A 19,999-nucleotide genomic window follows, 5' to 3' on the forward strand; every position below is an offset into this window, starting at 1 on the left:
GTTAAGTGCAGTGACCACATTTGCACAATGCAGAATGACTGAAAGGCAAGCAAGTTGATACAGATTCATATCTATATCTGGGCAGCGTGGTGAAACACAAGTAAAAGATGGGAAAAAAATTGATAGCTATACAAGGGCAGGACAACAGAACAAGGATGAAAGAAGAGTGACAAAGAAAACGGACAGGACACGCACTGTTGTCCAGTCAATTCCTTAGTCTCTTTTCTTTTGTCCACGTTCCGTCATGCTGCCCACATATAGCTAAAACCTTTGTAAAAACTTCACCATGACCACACCTTAGCACTGGTGTATGTATTATACACACTGCAGACTTGAAGATCCAAATGAACATATATAGACAAACGTTGGAGAATTTACAATCAAACCTCTTTACTACAACTAAATCACGTCTGACACAAAAATAGCTTCATTATAGCCAACATTTGTTATAAGCATATATTAGTTTCATGCTTTCGGAGAGACGTTTGATGCTTACTTTACTATATTGAATAATTTGTTATATCCGTGTCCATTATATTGAGGTTCAACTGTAAATAATGTGCACTTTTCCTGCTTACAAAGGCAATATCAATTTGAAAAATTAAAATGAATCAACTGCACCAGCAACGCACACAAGAAATGATGCACGAGTGACATGAGTGAACAATATATGCACGAGTGACATGAGAGGAGAAGAAAAAATAACAATAAATTATGCTCACATACCCCTTTCAGTACATCATCCACATTCTCCTTGTGTTCCATGAACAGTGATATCTTCCAACTCGTGTTTGAGTTCACAGCATTTACCTGAAAAGCAGCATAGCAGCAATGAATAATCAAAGTGTATCTCTTGACAAATTACATTATTTTGTACCAGGTGCTTTGTTATTATTTAGCTGCTCCTGCATTTCCATGACTGAATGAGCTCCGATAAAGCCTTTTATACAAAAATCATGTAATTGATGTGGAATAAGCAGTTCTAAAGTCTTCTCAAACGTATGTTAATAGCACAAAGTATCTGCCTTACTTTGTACTTCCTATGCAAAACTATTATGTACGCTACGCTCATAAACTTTGTATATGTATAGTCTAAAAGAAACACCCTCAACATTGTGTTAATTGTTTACAGAATAAGGACATTTGTCATGTAAAATGCATACAGAACCAATCTTCCTTTGCAAGCATCAACACAGAATGAGACTAAAGTCTGTCTTGCCTCCTTGCAGCCTGGGTTGTCAGGCAGCTCTTGGTTGCTGGCATGCAGTGGTTGGCCTGCATTCACTGGGGTCAGCACCACTTTGTCACCTACAACCACCTAGGACAAAACATGCAAGATACTAAGTAAGCACTAAACAAGTAAACTCTACGTTGGTCATCAAGAGAAAAATTACAACCAAAATTGATTAGGTTGTTGATGTTTAAGCACCTATCGGGAATCAGTGATTGAAAAGCAAAGAAGTTGCAGGAGTAGCATGATAATCAAAAATGTTCTTCTTCTTCTTTGTGGGGTTTTACGTGCCAAAACCAGTTATGATTATGAGGCACGCCGTAGTGGAGGGCTCCGGATTAATTTTGACCACCTGGGGTTCTTTAACGTGCACTACAACGCAAGCACACGGGCGTTTTTGCATTTCGCCTCCATCGAAATGCGGCCGCCGGGGCCGGGATTCGATCCCGCGCCCTCGTGCTCAGCAGCGCAACGCCTTAGCTGATAATCAAAAAAAAAAAAAAATGATGAGTATAGAATGCTAGTTGTTATCAAATTTTCTCATTTCACTAAGATTCATAGTTTGTTTAATAAAATCCATGCTAAATACCCAAGCAAAACTGGCCAAGTGCCAATCATAGATCAGTGCTAGGCAGATCGCTGGGAGCCGATCATGTCAGCATCAAGAGCTTGGGCTGCAAAAAGGCCAACCAATGTTGCCGACCTCATTGGCACTGGCTGAGCCATGGATGCCAGCGTAGATGTGTAGGACAGCATAAATTCGAGTGCAGAAGTTTTGGCTGGCCACAGACGTCGACCTGAGGCTGGCCCGACACTGCTGCCCAACCATATAGGATCCACCAGCCGAACCAACTTCTTTTTTCCTCTTCTAGAAGTGGTGGCGGCAGTTTAAAAAATCACCACCTGAACACTCCGTACAGATGGTTAACCAGCGAAGCTGAAATGTGTGGCCCCAGTGTTTATCACTGGGTTAATGCTGACGGTTCATTAAAGTATTTCTTAATTATTGATTATGTCTGTGTTTCTTAATGAGGTTACACACATTCACACGTTCAGCTACGACGGAGAGAATGACGTCATTGATGGTATGCCCGCAGTCCGCCATTGTCGCTTGCATTTGATGTCTCGAGTTTGCTCGGCGGCGTGGTTAGCAGCCTTCGCCCGCCATTGCTGCTTGCGATTCTTCAAAATTAAATCTGTTTGTCACTTAAGACAACGAATGGCTCATACCCCCGTAAACGCGGCCTCCCCATTACGACGACAGAAGAGAAGTGAAATTCTACGCTGGAAGGATTAGGGGCAACGCAGCCAGCTGTGTAAGATGACGACGACAAACGCGGGAGTAGTGGCACGAGCACGGTCACACCAAGGGGCGCCAATGAGCCAGCTGCGGAAGAAGATGACGAGGCTCAATCCATTGCTGATGATAGTTTCCGGCGTACAGGCGACAGATGGACGAATCAGCTAGCGACACACAGCTTCGCTGTAAAAGTGCTCATTTCTCCTACAAGCGAGAAGGTGCGGGGCAGCATCTGTGGGGGAAAAAGGATTGGGCAGCGAAAGAATAGAGAGCAGCAGGTCGCCTCAATCGTCTGTGGCAGTTGGGTATGCACGTATTGGTCGGGGTGACGTGCGTAAGATAATTTGAAAGGCAAATTTTGCACCGCTCGCATCAGATTTTTGCGATGCTTATTTTGAGGCGAAATAACGTTGTGGGGATGCGCGACTCTCACGCGTCCCCTGATGTTGTTTTCCCCGCATGGCTTCCATCTCCTGTAAGCCGGCTTCGCCGCATGGCTTTACGGCGGCGATGGTCGGTGTGGTTGCAGCGTATTGCGAGAGATGGCGCTAGTGTTACGCGGTTAACTCCACCTAACGGCTGGGTTACTTGGGGGCAAAAGGGTGAAGGCACTTCCTTTTTGGCTTGGGGTCGGCAAGCAGCACATACGGACGCTTCACGCGTGCGCCGATCCTCTTCGCGGGACCGTCCCAAAAAGGCTTAGAGGCACGACACCAGAATGGATGAACACCGATCGTTCGAAAGCGCCACCGTTGGCGTGACCATACACACAAACGACTAGGCGTTGGTTTCAAGCATGGGGCGAACATATTCGCTCGCTATCCACTCGCGGTAAGTCGGACCTCCTCGATTTGTCGCGTGCCTATCGACTGTGGGGATGCTCGACTCACACGTCCCCTGATGTTGTTTTCCCTGCATGGCTCCCATCTCCTGTAATCCGGCTTCACCACGTAGCTTTACGGCGGCAGAGTTGCAGCGTATTACAAGAGATGGCGCTAGTGTTGTGCTGCTGACGCCACTTGACCGCGGGGGGTTACGCGGGCGCAAAAGGGAGAAAGCTGTTCCTCTTCGGGTTGGGGTCGGTGAGCGATGCGGACGTCCCGCGCGTTCGCCGATCCACGCTTCGCGAGACCGTCTCGCGTGGCTAGGAGCAGGGCACCGGTATAGACGAACATGGATCGTTCGAACACGCCACCGTTCCCGTGACCGTACCCGTGAACGACTAGGCGATGGTGTTGTGGCATGGGGCGAACATATTCGCTCACTATCCGGTCGCGGTGAGTCGGACTTCCTTGATTTGTCAAGCGCCCATGTGAATTCTGTGCATAGTAATTCGGCTAGCATGCATCAGTGTATGAAAGGTGCAATAAAAACCCTTGTGATTGTTTACACTACTGTGTTGTCATTCCTTTGTCCCAAGAGCACGTGTGAGACCCCACACGGCGTAGTAATTCAGCTAGCAGGCATTAGTGTATGAAAAGTGCAATAAATGCCCTTTCCATTGTTTGCACTACTGTGCCATTGCTCCTCTGTGTCAAGAGCACTTGTGGAGACCTCACATCAGGCTGCCCAACATGGACCTCTTAAGGCATCGGTCGATAATTGTGAGTTTTGATCGGTTTGAGACAACGTTTGTTTGAACTGAAGCGTATTCCAAGCATAGATTTTGATCGCTAGCCTCGGCGGCGTGCTTTCTTGAGCGAGGCGACGGTTGCTGTAGCGCGTTTGAACTTTTCAACATGCTAAGCTTTTTCGCGAGTGTTTTGAAGAACACTCGTCGGTACGAGAGCCACATGGTCTGCAACCTAGGAGAGCGAGGCCTGGCGCCCGCGAAGCATTGGCAAGCCTGAAGCGAGTGAGTACGGAAGCCTCGCGAGTGGTCCGAATTTCTTATGTAAGTAGCTTCTCCTATCTCTTCGACTTTGGAAGTCGTGGCTCTGGGAGCCGGCTACGGGCTGTCTGGTATTGCGACCTGGCACCGGGTGCTCCAACAACGTCTGAGATGGTGGGCGCCGTCAACTCGGATGCTGTGTGCACCGAGTGGGGTAGGACCACCTCACAGAGCTAACGTCTCCTCGCGGCTGCCTGTTCTTGTGCCTATTTTAGGTGTTATTTTTGGATTCCGGCTGTTGTCATGGTAGCGACGCATTAGGCCGAAGGCTTTACGAAGCCACCTGTCGCACATGGAGAGACACAACCTGGTGGATCGTGATGTTGAGGTGTCACACATTGTTTCCCTCATTGTAGTTTGCCTCGCACAAATTGAAATTACTCGTTCAACTCAAGAAAGCGAGCTTTGTTCACGTGAACTGAGCATCTGAGTAGCCACCTGATCTTTTGCTAGCCGAATTGAACATTGTACCACGTTGGCGATGCGCATGCAGAATACCTCCCCTTGCACTACCTTAGTGTTTGCCTAGTGCGCTGAGTGTACACAGCGTGAACAGAGTCACCCCTGGTTTGCTGTCACCTGCACATCGCCTACGCTGCTGCCCCAGACTACGATCGAGCCACCCCAGGCGATGGAGGTGCCTGTGGCCAGTTCAGCGCAGCGACTTCGGCGGCCGCCTGTGTCCGGCTCGCTACCCTCGGCGACTGGGAAAAGAGCCAGCAGTCACCAACGGCTACTGTGGCTTGAGCTGATTTTTGCATCGCCATTTGCGGAGTCCTGGGCTGGAGTCGTGCCGTCGAATCTGCAGAGCTGGTGCTGCGACCAAAGGACGCCAGCGGTGTACCCCAGAGACTATGTCGGCTCGCATGTTATGGACAACGGGTGGACATTTCCTCGGCACGGCCACTGCTGCATGTACTACCTCTTGTTCGCGAAGCACGCGTTGATGTTAGACCGTGTTGACATGTTTCGCCGGACTATGTAGCAATTTAAGGCTGTGGGGATGTTGTTTTCCCCGCATGGCTCACGTCTCCCATAGTCCGGCTTTGCCGCGTAGCTTTACGGCGGCGGCGGTCAGTGTGGTTGCGGCATATTGCGAGAGATGGCGCTAGTGTTGCGTGGCTGAAGCCACCTAACGGCGGTGTCACTTGGGCGCGAACGGGAGACGGCACTTCCTCTTTGGTGTAGGGTCGGCAAGCAGCGCATGCACCGACCTGCTTCGCGGGACAGTTCCGAGAAGGCTTACGAGCACGACACCTGAATGGACCAACACGAATTGTTCGAACGTGCCACCGTTCGCGTGACCATACACGTGAACAATTAGGCGTTGGTGTCTAGCATGCGGGCGAACATATTCGTTCGCTATCCGGTCGCGGTGAGTCAGACTTCCTCGATCTGTCGCGCACCCATCAGCGTAGCAATTCGGCTAACAGGCATTAGTGTATGAAAGGTGCAATAAGACATTTATTCAGCCAAAAAATTACAGGCCGAGCATATGAACAGCCTGGGCTGCAAGTCTATGCTGCCCTTTTGATTGTTTGCACTACTGTGTTATCGTTCCTTTGTCCCAAGAGCATGTGTGAGACCCCACGTCTTGCATGAAGTGCATAAAGTGTTGCTACGAGAAGTCAGGAATTTGTCAAAACCTGCTCCAAAGTTCAATGCTTAAAGGGGCTCTGAACCACTTTTTATCAAGTCGAGAAATGCATTTGAACTTAAAATAGACTATTTCAGAAATGCTTTGCTACAAAAAGTACTTCAATGCATTCAGCAGAAGCAGAGTTATTGGCAATCAAACACCCCCTTTGCAATGCTTGTGCTCCTTCTTTAATGGCTTGCACTGCAAAGGCTACAGCGGAACGGGGCATGTGCACAAAGCACTGCCTACCGAATGTCACCGTCACACACAGTTCAAATTTGAGTTTGGATGTTCACATAGACACTACTACTTCCGATTTTGGCACCTATGATGCGTTAAACGCATTGTCCTCAGTGAGCCGCAGTGCGCTCAGCCAGTGAACTCGTCACGGCGGCAGCGGTATCTACGCTATGTAGCAGAGCACAGCTACATGCAACTTTAGTGTGTATGAGCAGTGTCTGCTATGAGCATGACAGGGTTTGAGTGCGTGCTCGCGCTCATATGCTCCAGTCTGGCTATGCTACATGGTGCGGACTGGTTTGGTCCTGCACCAGCTTGACCGATGGATAGTAGCCACACCCAACTTACGCATATTGATGAGCTACCTATACCTCAATACGAAGCGAAGTCTGCCAGGGTGTCTAACCAGGAGCGGCCAGGAGTGAGCGCACGCTGGCAAGCATGCGTGTGGCCTGGCCTTAAGTTTCGTGTAGTTCAAGGGTAGTTAAATGCTCAAAACTAGTTAGTCTAAATTACTAAAACCCGACGGCTGTGACAGTGGTAAGCAGGGTGGCCAAAGTTTAATTTCTACGTGGGTGGCTGCGGCCAAGCGTACAGAGCTTCCTCCGGAAGTACTCAATTATTATTGAAATTCTAACGCAGATTTTCGCTTACTTCAGCCTGTTTATTAAACTGTGTCAATAACAGTAACAGTAGGCAGAAGAGCAGTGACCCAAACACCCTTCTTGATTGATGTCAGCTATTGGGCAATAGCAGCCACGTATGGGATTCTGTATATTACGAAATAAAGCGAATACGAAATATTACGAAATAAAGAACAGAGTGCAAAGCAGGCTTCTGCTGAAAAGAGGGCATTTGAAAAAAAGGTGACTTCGCGCTCTGCTTGCGGGCTCCACGTGCCGCGCACGACTGCAAAACTTGGCTGAGATGTGCACAGCTGTGTATGCTATCCACAGACTGTGTTCTTTTACCAAACTCGAGGGGTGGTTCACGACCCCTTTAAAGGGTTATTGAGAAACCACAAGGCACCTGGTGTAATATTCTGCACCCAAACTATAGTTATACATGTTTCATTTCTGAATCCTGCACAATACATGTCTATTTCAAATGTTGCAGCGGGACTATTGCAGAAGCAGTCAAGCAACCTGGCTGCACAGTTTTCTGGTATGAATGGGCTAATGCAATACAAGGAAGAACATTTTCAAATGCCCATACAAGACTGTAACTGATTAATTCGAAGTTTACGTTTGACCCACCCACTAACCTACTATAACAGCTTTTCCACACAACGAAGTTTTCCTATTTTTGTTGTGTTTGTATCTAAACAGTTCAATAAAATTTGGGAAAAAATCAATTGTAGGTATAATTTGTTTACAGAGCACTCACCTTCTATAGCACGCTTTAAGACACAAACGAGTGCATGAATTAAATAGTGAATTATACAGGTTGTTTCTCCTTATGTCAAACATTTCTTGACAGATACCAGCATTCCCCTTCTTCAGCTAGGTTACATTTAACTGACGGACATGAGTAGTAGTGTAGAAGTTGAGAATTGATAAAATAGCACTAATTATATTTTAGTTATTAACTTTAGTGCACATGTTGCAATGGCAGAAATGAGCCCGTCAGCATGCAGGAGATACACGTCAAAGTGTGCCGTGAAAATGCATTGGTGTCCTAGCTATTTTCCTGCTGCACTGTGAATATATGCAAAGTTCAAAGGAAACAATTAAGAAACCAATTCGTTTTGCTGACTTTGACTATACTATATCTCGAAACTGGCCCTAGTTACAAACTTTTTGTTGATGACAGACTCTAATTTCGCATTGCAACATGTGCCCTAAAGCCATTAATTAAAAAGATAATTAGCATGACTTTTTCAATTAAATGCTTCTGCACTCGCGACTTATCTAATGATGCCAAATGTGGCAGCGCTGCGGGCGCACCACAAAATAAAAAAAGAACCCCATGCACTTCTCCAGGCCTTTCCAGTATCCCCAGCATTCGTCGTGATGTCACCAGGTGCAGATGCTGTTGATTGGTCGAACAAGACCTATGACTTCCGGTTAGTCTGTTAGCAGGTACGCACGCTCCCTGCTCTTCCTCGTCTGCAGACGTGCTTCGGCACGGTGTGTTACCACACGGATCCATTATACTAGCGAGCCTTTCTAGACGTGTGTGCAACACAGGGTCTCCATAGCGGCACAGCAGCAACAGCGGGTAGCCGAGAAGCACGGAGTTGCAGTAACCGGAAGTGGACAGTGTTTTAAAAAGCGCGTTGGCGATTACGTATGTTTTGTGACATTTGGAGGAGCACTCGGCAAGGAGGAGAGACTACCGACGAAGGGAGCGTAGAGAAGGAAAAAGCGAAACGAGCAAGGGCCGCGTTTTGATAACCAAACGCGTGTAACTCCGCTATTTCGGCACCATTTCGAAAAATTCTCGTGGCTGTGTGTTCGTTGCAGACTCGTGCGCAACTGCAACACCACAACTAAATTTCGACTTCTGGATGGATTAGGGGTTCTTTAAGCTAACCCACTAGAAGAAAACAAATATGCTTGTATGTAAAAGTGACAGGTATACATGACAAAAAAATCTGTTTGTGAATACAGGCAAAAGAACACTGGCTGCTGACAAGCCACTTTGTTGCCATCGTGGGGTAGTCGTTGGCCCATGTGTGGGCCGAACACAGCCACGATGAATTAACAGGCAGCCATGACATCATCCTACTGTCACCTGGGACAGCAAATAGTCTGGATATTTTCAAAAGTCAAGCCTGGCCTGACCCAGATGGGCGAGATTGGGCTGTCTACTTTTTAACTGCCCATGCCTATTGGCCAATCTTCTGCCGAGCTCATTTTTTTGCTTGGGTAGAGCATTAACAAACTGATATGAAGTTCAAACAAAGAAATAGAGCTCAAATCTCCAGTTGCAAGCAGATGTTGAAAATTCAGGTATTTAACACAGCTCCGTAAACAAATATTTTGTTCCAGCATAAGCAAGCACTATCTTTCAGGTTTTCGGGACTTTACATGAGATAACCCAAACGGTGAATGTAATCACGAAATTGAGTGCTAGGTTACGCGGTCATTGTTTCCTGACATGCATGAAATGAACCAAGGCTGTACCTAAAGCCATAAAAAAGCACTCAGCACAGTGCTGTACCACGCAAAAAGGCTGATAATGTAGTCATAGAGGGAACTGTACATGTCAGTTGAAGCATATCATTTTAAAGAAAACCTCTGAAAATAACTTTTCTTTTTTTTTGTGTTTAGAATGGACAGGGTAACAGGAGGAGGAGGAGGAGCACAGGGTAGCATTTTCTTTTTTTAAATTATCATGGAGGAAAATGGCTTCTAGAGCTTATCTTTAAGTTGTATAAATGCACAAAACTTGACTAAAATGGATGCCTCTAAATATGAAGCTCTGATGCTCCTCCTCTAATAAAGTAAACAATCACAGAGGAATGGTTAACATGATGCATTGCACTATATCCATTGTCATCAGCTGCCAAGTGCACTTACACTGTCACCCGTTGAACGCAACTTGTAGAAGGGGACAACGTAAAACCAAGAGCCCTCGTTGCCATTGGCATCAAGGGAGACACGCATGGCGTTCTTCTCGAGCAGTGCAGGCAGCCGCTTGTTGACGGTCAGGTACTTGTTGCTTTTGACATGCAGAAGCTGCACCACCCCTCCGTATTGCACCACTTCTCCCACCAGCTTTCGCTTCTCGCTCTCATTCTGCTTCTTCTCCAACTCGGCAGCGTGCTGCAACCACACAGTGACTTGATTGTTGATGCAATTTAACATCTCAAAGCAACACAGGGGCTATGAGAGACAGCGTACTGGGGGGCTCCAGATTAATTTTCATCACCTGGGGCTCTTAAATGTGCACCTAAAGCTTCGTACACAGGCACTTTTGCATTCTGCCCTTACTAGAAAGCAGACACTGTGACTAGAAATCAAACCATACCTGCCAACAAGTGAAATTTAAAATTAGTAAGAATCCTGCGGACATGAGACCAGTAGGGGGGAGAGAGAATAGCACGCATTCTTTTTTTTAAGTTTGCCCTGACCACAATGCAACGTTCTTGTGGGATACATATGCACTTGATTAATGATGATTTACCTTAACATGCAGCAGAGAAGCAGTTGCAAACTTGGAACAGCATGAACTGACAAGCAACACTGTTTTTAGATCACAGCAACGTTTACCACAGCTATGCTGTTGCTGATTTCGCCTGCTTTGGGAACTTGTCCGAATAAACTTGCTCCAAGCAAGTACCCTTCTGGTGTTCTTTCACCATCAGAAGACTTCCAAGCGTATGTCTGGAGGCCGACAAGTGAAACTTTTTTGCAAATAGCATTTATTTATAGTAAAAATTTACAAAATGTTTGTAAAATCATAGAATGAAGCCAAATTCACAAAAGCTACGAAAAATTCTAGAATTGGCAGATATAACACAGCAACATAGCCACTGGGCCACCGTAGCGGGTGGCTTCCCTCGTTCAGGCACTGCTGAGTTACCACTGCAGGTCTCACATGAGCTCAGAGCTGTCAATTCATTTTACACATTCACTGCCAGTGTGGGGTCACTGGTGGGTACCCAGCAGTTAATCCCACTGTGCAGCTGTGCAGGGCTTTCCAGCAGTGCGCAAGCGATACCTTTGCTAAAAATCAGCAAAAATAATCATTCTGGTTTGACGCGTTGTGGTGCCCTTTGTCTACACCTGACGAAGTTTTTACATGACAAGTGACCCACCGGTCGTTCCCTCCCCGCACAGGAATCGAGACTTCGGAAAATTCTGCCACAGTGAAAATGTTAAGTGATGTTTGAAATGACACGAAAAAACATTTCGATACAAATTTTTGAAGGAGACTGCAACGTGCTGCTTTAATAATAGCACTGACACTTCAAAGTCTTGTATTTATTTAAAATTAAAGCTACATTCAAAGTTGTCTGTGCATACAAGTAAAAAGAAGGGTTCCTTTTTCCTTGGTAGTCTCCCATAAGTGTATCGTTAAACACACGTGTATATAGAAATACAGGCATCTTGAGGCAGCGACATCACAAATAGGAATTGGTGAGCATAATAAAAGTTCTACTGAACTTATAATTAATTTTAATTTAAGGTATAGCAGGTATGTGAGAGGGAAGAAATAGATACAGGGTGTTTCTCTGGCTGCACAAAATTTTTAAAAATTGCCTGTGGCAGATAGCACAATTCTAACCCATGATATAAATTTGTCGATGAGGCAGCCATTACTGCTGAGAAATCAAAATTCCTAATTGAATAATTAATGTAATTACACTTATGAACTGGTTTAATTAATTACTTTATGCACATATTTCAATCTACGAATTATAGCCAGTGAGTTCACAAGGTGTATCCACTTGGAACGAATTCTCAGAATGGCACATGTTTCGAGATGTGGCTTTCAAACTTGCAATAAAAATGCACTGTTTTTCCATTTACTTTAAGAAAACGCTGTTTTAGGAAATGAAGCACAAAGTAGCTGGAACGCCCATGCATTTCGTCGGACACATTGAAAATTAATATCTTGAAACTGGCGTAGTCCTGAGAATTTGTTTTAAGTTGACATGCCTTGCAAGCTCACCAGCTACAATTCGTAGATTGAAATATGTGTCGAAATTAATTACAAATATAATTAGCATAATTATTGTAATTATTCAATTGAGCATTTTGATTTCTCATAGAATGGCCGCTGCAGCGAGTAATTTAGGTCAAGGGTTAGAACTGTTGTATCTGCCACAAAAAATTTGGTGCAGCTAAAAAAAACACCCTGTATATATTTGTCTGAAATCTGGTTTCTGATTATATTCATTACTTAAGTACAGAGCAGCCCTTCTAATTTATGTAGAGGGAATTTACTTTTGTGTTGGGGATCAATGATATCTACAACCAGCTATAAAAATAGGCTTTAAGTACAGGTGTATATTTAATTAGTTATCAAATCAGGTGTTATCTCGTTCTATAGGTTTTTTGGGAGAGAAAGAAAACTTGACAAAACATCGGCAGGAAAACATTTAACTCGCACCCCAAAAGGTGTTTTGCAAAGGCTTTAAAAAAGGAGTGTGAAAATAACAATTATTTAGCTAGTTGTCACTTTCTGCTTACCACACCTCAGAAGCACTACCTTCAGCTACAGCTGTAGCTAACATTCTTATCTTCTATTGTTAACACATGCCCTAGTAAACCTAAACAAATGCACATTTCGTTCACTGCTACAATCATCTGACGTTAACCCATGTCACTGTATCTTTATTTGTTTTTAATTATCAGTGCACACTCAATAAGTAAGTGGGCACAAAGTTCTCAATGAGACTTTAGAGTTCTGAAACAGCTGCATTATACACACATACATGCATGCGTGACTTACTGCTGTCTTATCATTGGAAAACACACAGTTAAGGCAAAATAAATTATAGTTAAGAACTAAACAGAAGACCCACAATTGGCATCCAGGTGCGCTGGTACAACGTAACTCTGACCTCAACCGCACAAAAACCAATTGCAACAACTTGCTCTAACAAATGTAAAAGTATGACAAAATTATCCAGAATGTATTCAGCCTACCGAAACTGAACGGGGTAAGAAACTACGAAAACCGAAACTCCACAAAATTAAGTTTCATAACCGTTTGTTGCGCACTTTTCTCGACAACGGTTAAATGCTACTGCTATATGAGATATAAAAGTTCTCACATGCAGTTTTTTCAGCAGCACGGCATCTGTTGCGCTGGAGGCACTCTGCTTGGCTGCTTTCCAGAACTGCTTCTGGGCCGAATACCGGTTCATGGGGCACATCTTGAAAAGGCAATCTGAAATGCAGACGCGCCCGATTTTAAGACCATCGAAGAACTGGGAATTACGTTTTATTTTAGCTTAAATACGGAACACTGGCCGTGTCCCGTCTAACCTCGAAACTTTTTGGGCGGGATGGCCAGATCCCCAGCCTCTGGCTGCACCACGCACCGGTCATCGACCAGGCTGCAGAAGAAAGGACACAGGTTGCGAGTCAGAAATACGTTACGAGTCGGTTTAGGAAACGGCACGATGCACGAAAACTCACCCTAAAGTGCACAGGAAACCGGAGACGGTACCCTCGGCGTAGAGAGAGACAATGTCTCCAATGTGGAGCAAGCTCGAAGTGCCGATCAAGTCGCACATATTCGAAGTGTTCGCCCGTCCGTCGCACAAGTGAGAATGCAGTTGATTCAAGCCAGGGCGGCTTGGTCTCTGCTTTTTGCACAGGACGGGCTACATCAAGGCCAATTGCCAACAGGGGTTGCCGAACTTCTCCAACACCTCCGCGAAGACTTGCGGCTGTAGTGGTTTTCCCAGCGTATAGTTCAACGTTAGGAGTTAGCAAGCAGTGCGTTCAGGAAAGCTAGAGCCGCACCTCCCATCGAAACTTGGCTGTGTTGGGGCGCGAGTACGCACAAGATCGGTAAACGGACCGAGCAGGCTGCGCGCAAGAATGCAAGTGAGAGCTACGGCATATCCACAGCACCGCAAGCCAGCTGGACGTTGTATTTGGCTTTTGTAAGCGAATGGCACACTTTCTGACGTCTCGCTGATAGAGCTGCCAGACCGACACCGGGCCCGTAAATCTTCGGCAGCTGAACTCGAGCTCAAACGGGCTTGGCTTGGTTTGGCTAACTTGGTCTTCTTTTGGCTGTACTAAATTTAACCAGCGCTTTTTTTTTTTTTTTTTTTGAAGAGGTGCGTTCCGACGCTTAATTAGAGGTAACTGGTCGTTTACTCACTAATTCAGACGCAGATAATTATGTACCTAAATTTGTAAATCTGCAATACTCATGTAACTTGTCAGTGAGCGGCTTGATGGAAGTGAATGCGCACGCTCGCCGTGACTGTGGCAACTGCGGCGAGTGTATAAGCGAGTGCGTAGCAAGCGGTAGTTTCTAGTGTCGGTGCTTTCGAAGTTTATTTTGCGGTTGCTGCTGCAGCAGTTGAACGTGTAGTGTGGCTTTTCGATATACTTCTATTGTTTATTATCTTCGCTGTCGATTTTAGATAGGTGGCCTGATGCCTCTTCCACCAGCCCTCCTAGCAAGATTGAAGAAACGGGGGATTGTAAAAGCCAGTGAAGCCGAACCGTCGGCCGGTGAGTACCGCGCAAATTACTTCAAAATATATTTGTCGATCTTTGTGTCACTCATGCGTAAGCTTACGTAGCATTTCTGTTCCGACAGTAAGCGCGTCCAAAGCGCAATAACAAATATCAACCGTGCCTGCTGTGCTGCTGTCCGCCGGAACTTCGTGACCGAGATATTTTGAATCATTTCAGGCATGTCTGTATGCCTGATTGATGTTTCCATAGTCGGAGTTTTGGTTTAGTACTGACGCACTTTGATGCTACTTTTTATGAAAGTAACCTAGTTGTGCAACACTCCAGACCAACCAAGGTAGAGCTGGCATAGAATATATTAGTAGTCTCTCTACCATGCTCTTTGATCGAAATATGTGAAATATATGAAAAGAACTGATCAACTGTGCGGGGACGGACGGTGCATATATTGAGAGCAAAATCCATTCTACACTTGGAACACGCATTCTCGCCGCAAATATTTCACTAACAGCTTGTAGTCTATTTACCCAATAAGCATTTTTCTGGTAAGTAAATCACTCTGAAATCACTCTGTACCTGCACAGCTGATCAGCCAGAGGAAGAGGTCATCGCTGAAGACTACGATGACATCAGTCGACCTGTGGGAGGTGGCGAGACTCGAGTAGGCGGGCCCATCCCAGGATGCCCGAACAAGTGGAACTTGTACCATGAATGCAGTGCATTCTGCCAACAGCAGTGGGGTGCTGGCAAATTGAAGGAGTCCCCGCACACCGAGCGCAAGCGCTTGCGTATGCTGCGAAAGTACCCGCTGCCAGAGGGCTGGAGTGAGCTGTACGATCCCGGCACGTATGTACGAAGAACAGCAACGGCCTCTAATGATAGTGAAGTGTGTCAGCATAGAAACTGCAGTACAAGGACAGGATGCATAATCAAATGGGAGAAGGTATTTGTTTCTATAACCTTCTAGAACTGGTTTTGGCACGTAAAACCCCAGAAAGAAGAACCAAATATATTTCTATAATTGACTTATATGACAAAAAGTTAAAGGGCTGTGGATGAGTACTGCATTTGTATCTCTTCTGCTTCAATAAGTTGAATTCTTGTGAATAAAATAGACACCTGTTAGGCCATGTTAACTTTGGACGGTTAGAAATTAATAGTGGCTGTATTAAATTTCAGCATTTATTCATGCCATTTGTGCTTATGTGTCCCATTCTTGTAGGGCTGTACATATCTACATAAATAATGTCATCAGCAGCAGCCTATCTTTATGTCCATTACAAGATGAAGACCTCTCCCTGTGATCTCGAATTAAACCTGTCTTTTGCTAGCTGCTTCTAAACTGTGCCTGCAAATTTTCTCTTTTGATCACCCCACATAATTTTCTGCCATCCTCGACTGCGCTTCCCTTCCCTTGGCACCCATTCTTGAACTCTAATGGTCCACCGGTTATCTGCCATATGCATTACAAGGCCTGCGCAGCTCCATTTTTTTCTCCTAATGTCAACTAGAATATCGGCTATCCCCGTTTGCTTTCTGATCCACTTCACTCTCTTTTGTACAAAAATTTTGTACAAACTACCAATTCAACCAGATCTTTCTTTTTTTTCTGCTTTGAGTGTATCATCAATTATTGCATCATTCCAGAATGCGTGCCTATAGGCTGCAGAAATGGGTTTTCTTTTCAGTTAAGTTCTTTTCATCATCAGGCAGGCACTAGAAACAGGTATGTCATTTTCAGTAAAGTGGTCTATGTGTGTACACACGGTGTCGAGAGAGTAAAGGGGTTGTTTATTGTGGCAAAAAAAAATGATGGAAGAAAAAGGATGTGGCTGCTGGCCATACTGTAACTATTGTTGAGGTTGACACCTGAGCCATCGGCCAGCAAATAGTAAAAACATAGGAATAGATACAATATATTGTGAAGCTGCACCGAAGAAGAAGACTATAAAGGATGATGAGTATATACACTTTACAATGAAGTATGCACATAGCTCTCCCAATATACACAAAAAAATAAATAAGGCTCCCTCGTTATTGCTGGATATTGAAGCTATATCTGTACAGGTTCGTCGTGCAGTTCTGTAAGTGTATGAATACCATTGAGTACCGTATTTTCCGGTCTATAAGTCGCACTTTTGTGTAAGTCACACCCTCCTCAAAACGGCAGTTCTTCCGGAAAAAAAAAAACATATATAAGTCGCATCGGTGTGTAAGATGCCCCTGTTCATTTGGTAAGCGATTTCAAAAATTACATTGACGTTTCACTTAGTGAACGCGGGTAACGCGTAAGTGTATTGGTGCCATTCCTATATAATTGAGATAGCAGTGATACGGACACTCCACACGCATTTTTGCCGTCGTGGTCGCCGCGATGTTCCGTATAAAGGCCAAGGGCGATAACCTCATCCCCACACGCCGTATGTGCGAGTTAAAGCGTGCGACAGTGAGCCAAATCGCACACAAGGGAGGAAAGCGGCAAGGTAGCGCGAGAGGGGGGGAGGGGCTTGCACTCAGGTAGCAACTGCGTAGTTTGCGTAGCGGCGCGCGCCGTATCTTGAAAGCGATCTGCAGATGCGACGACTTCGTAATCGGTCAACTCGCGGTCGGCCTCCCGCCGCTTGCATTGCTGTCCATCCCTCCCGCTTGGAACTCGATCACGAGAACCAGGTACCTCCATAGCGCGCACAGAACCCGTAGCAATTGTGTGGCAGAGGAGGTCAACCCAGAGCGCTTCGCGTGGCCATAGCATCCAACCCGGTTTTGACGGCAGTTTTTCCGGGGGGAAAACGTATATATGTTCTATGAGACGCATCGACGAAAAACTCTGAAAAAAAAAAACGCAACTTATACACCGGAAAAAACGGTACTGAAATCCCTCCATTGTGACCCCTGATTGTGTATGTAGGGGCAGGCACTATTACTGGAGGCAGGGGAGCGAGGACGTCACCTGGATGCCACCTCGGCACCCAAGGGCAAAGATTTCGCTGCCAGCTGAGAAGCTCCGAGGTGCATTTTTCTTCCTCTTCCTTGTTGTTAGAGAATCAAAGGCATGTCTTTTATGGTGGAATGTGCAGAACTCAAAGAAAAGAAAAAATGTTTGAGTAAGCTTCTGCCTACATTAGTGTTTGCCTTCACGCCTCTCTTTCTCAGAACTCATATCTGATGCTGATGATGGTCAGGAACTGGACAGTGCTGTAAGTAAAGTTTGCATGCTTACATTTCTGTAAATAACATTGCCAGAATGGCTGTGGGTTCAAGTATTTAGAAGATGCAGAGGAAGTGCTGTGGTTAAAGTTGCTGCAGTGAAATATCCTCGAAAGTAACTGTAGCAAGACACAACCTCTACATTAATGAAATCATATGCATGCTGTGCAATATCTGAAGGAGAGTGCCTTGCTGTTAGTCTGATAATAAAACACGTTTTCACTTTTAAAGTTCCAAATTTGAAGAAGGATAAGTAGGCCAAAACCGTATCAACATTCCCCCCATTTGGTGTAGCGGATTACTAGGGAAGAATTTGCACTAACCACACACTTTGCATTCACTTGTGTTAGATGGTTGAAGTATTGGGGCAGCTGTTGTCACTTCAAGTGTACCACACATTGACTATTTGGCAGGGCTCAGAAGAAGACATGCTAGATGACGATGAGGTTCCACTTCCACCCCGGCGCTCTCGTGAGTCTGCGAACTCTCATAAAGGGTCATCTCATGGCCGTTCAGACCGTCGTGGTGAGTTGTGCCAGTACTTCTGTTTTAGAGCTACAATTTTTTTTCTTCTTTTTTTTTTTTTCTTTAAAGAAAAACTTAAGAGGAAGCTTTAGCTCTGGTGCTCCTATCTAAATACAGGGAAAAGGATAAATCGTTTTTTCCAGAACCATTGCCCCAAATTTGGTGAGGCTTGTTGCATTTAAAAGAAAAAGTTAGAATCTAGTGACTGTTGGTAGCGAATTATTAATTGTGGCCATCAATTTTTTTAATTAAAATTGCCGAAAATTGCAAATTTTCAGAAAACGAAACTATCAAGTTTACAACTCTAACTCATCAATGAAAAACTATATGACAGTTCTGAAAATTCTATCTAATAATACATCTCAAGCAGACAAAATTTATGTATTATACATAGCTCTCAAATGTACCACTAATACGTGAGTAGGATTTTTGCAAAACACTTGTAAACAATGTAATAAATTCACATAAGGTATAAGTTGATGTACCAAATTTGTCTGCTTTGAATGCTCTTACAGATGCAGTTTACATAACTGTGATATGTTTTTGATGCAGAGCTACAAATTTTTAAACTTCGTGGTTCCATTTCTTTTTTTCAAACTTAACAGTTTTTTTTAAGATTGCTTTTAAAAAATTCAGGCCCTAAATAAAAATTCCACTTCCAACAGTCACTAGAATATAACGTCATCCCTCAAATGTAACCAATTTCATTAAAATCGGTCCAGTCTTTATCTCAAAAAAGCGTTTTTATATTTTACATGTGTTAGAATAGGCGACATCGGAGTTGGGCCCGAGCTAAAGCTTCCTCTTAAGGGAAAAATAAGTTGTGCTGCCTTGGTAAATTACCCTTCTACAATACTGAAAAGACGCAAACACTAAAAGACAGGTGGCGACGCCGCCTTGAAGTTCTCCCATCAGTTCGCCCTAATGTCATGGATTTTGACAGTGTCTGCCCGGCCGTATTTAAGTCTCTTATCAGTAAAGATGGACTCCATTGCATTCTAAAGGATGCAGAGGTTGAGAGCTTGGCAAGTTTCAAGAAATTTACTGTGCCACAAGAGCCCAAATAAGAAGAAAATACTTTAAAATCTGTGACCTGTCAATGATAGCATGTGCTATTGTATGGGCATTAAACGAACTGCTGGAGTTGCATTAGGAAGGCTCGCATGTTTTGTGATGGGACTTCCAGAGAACAATAACAACCTTTTTTTCCTTCACATCTTGTGATTTATTTGTGTACGTGAGGTGTAGTGAGTTTCGATATGCTTGTTATGTCAACGACAAAGTGTTGCTAACATAATATTATAGGCAACTGCCGCTTTGTGTCATGGTTTACTTTTGCTTACAAGTTTATGTACAAGTTTTGCTTACAAGTTTTTGAGTTAACTCACCGCTATTGATTTCTTAAGTCACGCATATAAATCAACAAATTTCATTATTCTGTTGATTAATAATGAAAAAGTTGATTATTCACATTAAAATGTTTAGTTGATGCCCAGCCCTAATTACATTATTGTTCAGGTGCTAGTTAAAAGGGTTAAGGAAAGGGAGGACACAGTCACAAAAATAGAGAAATAAAAAAATTGTCACATGATACAATGATGCAAATGACGGAAATAAGCAGTTTATTCTTATGCAAGCTATAGATAAATAAGAATTTGCACGTATGCATGCATCTGTTACTTTTTGCTTCCAGGTGACCGATCGCGCAGCAATGACCTTGACCCCATGGATCCTGCTGCATACTCGGACGTTCCACGGTACAAAACAAGCTATCAATTTTGGCACCATTCTTTTTTTTTTTTTCTTAGCATATTATATTGACTACATGTATTCATTCTTTAATATGTTG

At 44.4% G+C, this 19,999-nt stretch overlaps 2 protein-coding genes across 2 annotated transcripts; one reads left to right on the forward strand and one right to left on the reverse strand.

The window, feature by feature from the left end:
• Positions 1 to 726: 726 nt before the first annotated feature.
• Positions 727 to 13,984, reverse strand: LOC119434557 (inositol 1,4,5-trisphosphate receptor type 1-like; the record flags this gene model as incomplete). The annotated part of the gene is made up of 6 exons (XM_037701697.2): positions 13,399 to 13,984; positions 13,246 to 13,316; positions 13,032 to 13,147; positions 9,826 to 10,071; positions 1,220 to 1,318; positions 727 to 810 (listed from the first exon to the last, which is right to left on the reverse strand). Coding segments are annotated over exons 1-6 (714 nt in total), but the record flags the coding sequence as incomplete, so codon positions are not given.
• A 249-nt stretch (positions 13,985 to 14,233) lies between these two features.
• On the forward strand, positions 14,234 to 19,993 carry LOC119434559 (polyglutamine-binding protein 1-like). Its single transcript, XM_037701698.2, has 6 exons — positions 14,234 to 14,454; positions 15,003 to 15,264; positions 17,327 to 17,427; positions 17,572 to 17,615; positions 18,039 to 18,150; positions 19,844 to 19,993. Exons 1-6 carry the CDS (start codon positions 14,376 to 14,378, stop codon positions 19,969 to 19,971), a joined length of 726 nt encoding a protein of 241 aa, XP_037557626.1. The 5' UTR covers positions 14,234 to 14,375; the 3' UTR covers positions 19,972 to 19,993.
• Positions 19,994 to 19,999: the final 6 nt, after the last annotated feature.

The sequence above is a fragment of the Dermacentor silvarum genome, unplaced genomic scaffold, assembly GCF_013339745.2.
Source record: "Dermacentor silvarum isolate Dsil-2018 unplaced genomic scaffold, BIME_Dsil_1.4 Seq12765, whole genome shotgun sequence".
Classification (NCBI taxonomy): Eukaryota; Metazoa; Arthropoda; class Arachnida; order Ixodida; family Ixodidae; genus Dermacentor; species Dermacentor silvarum.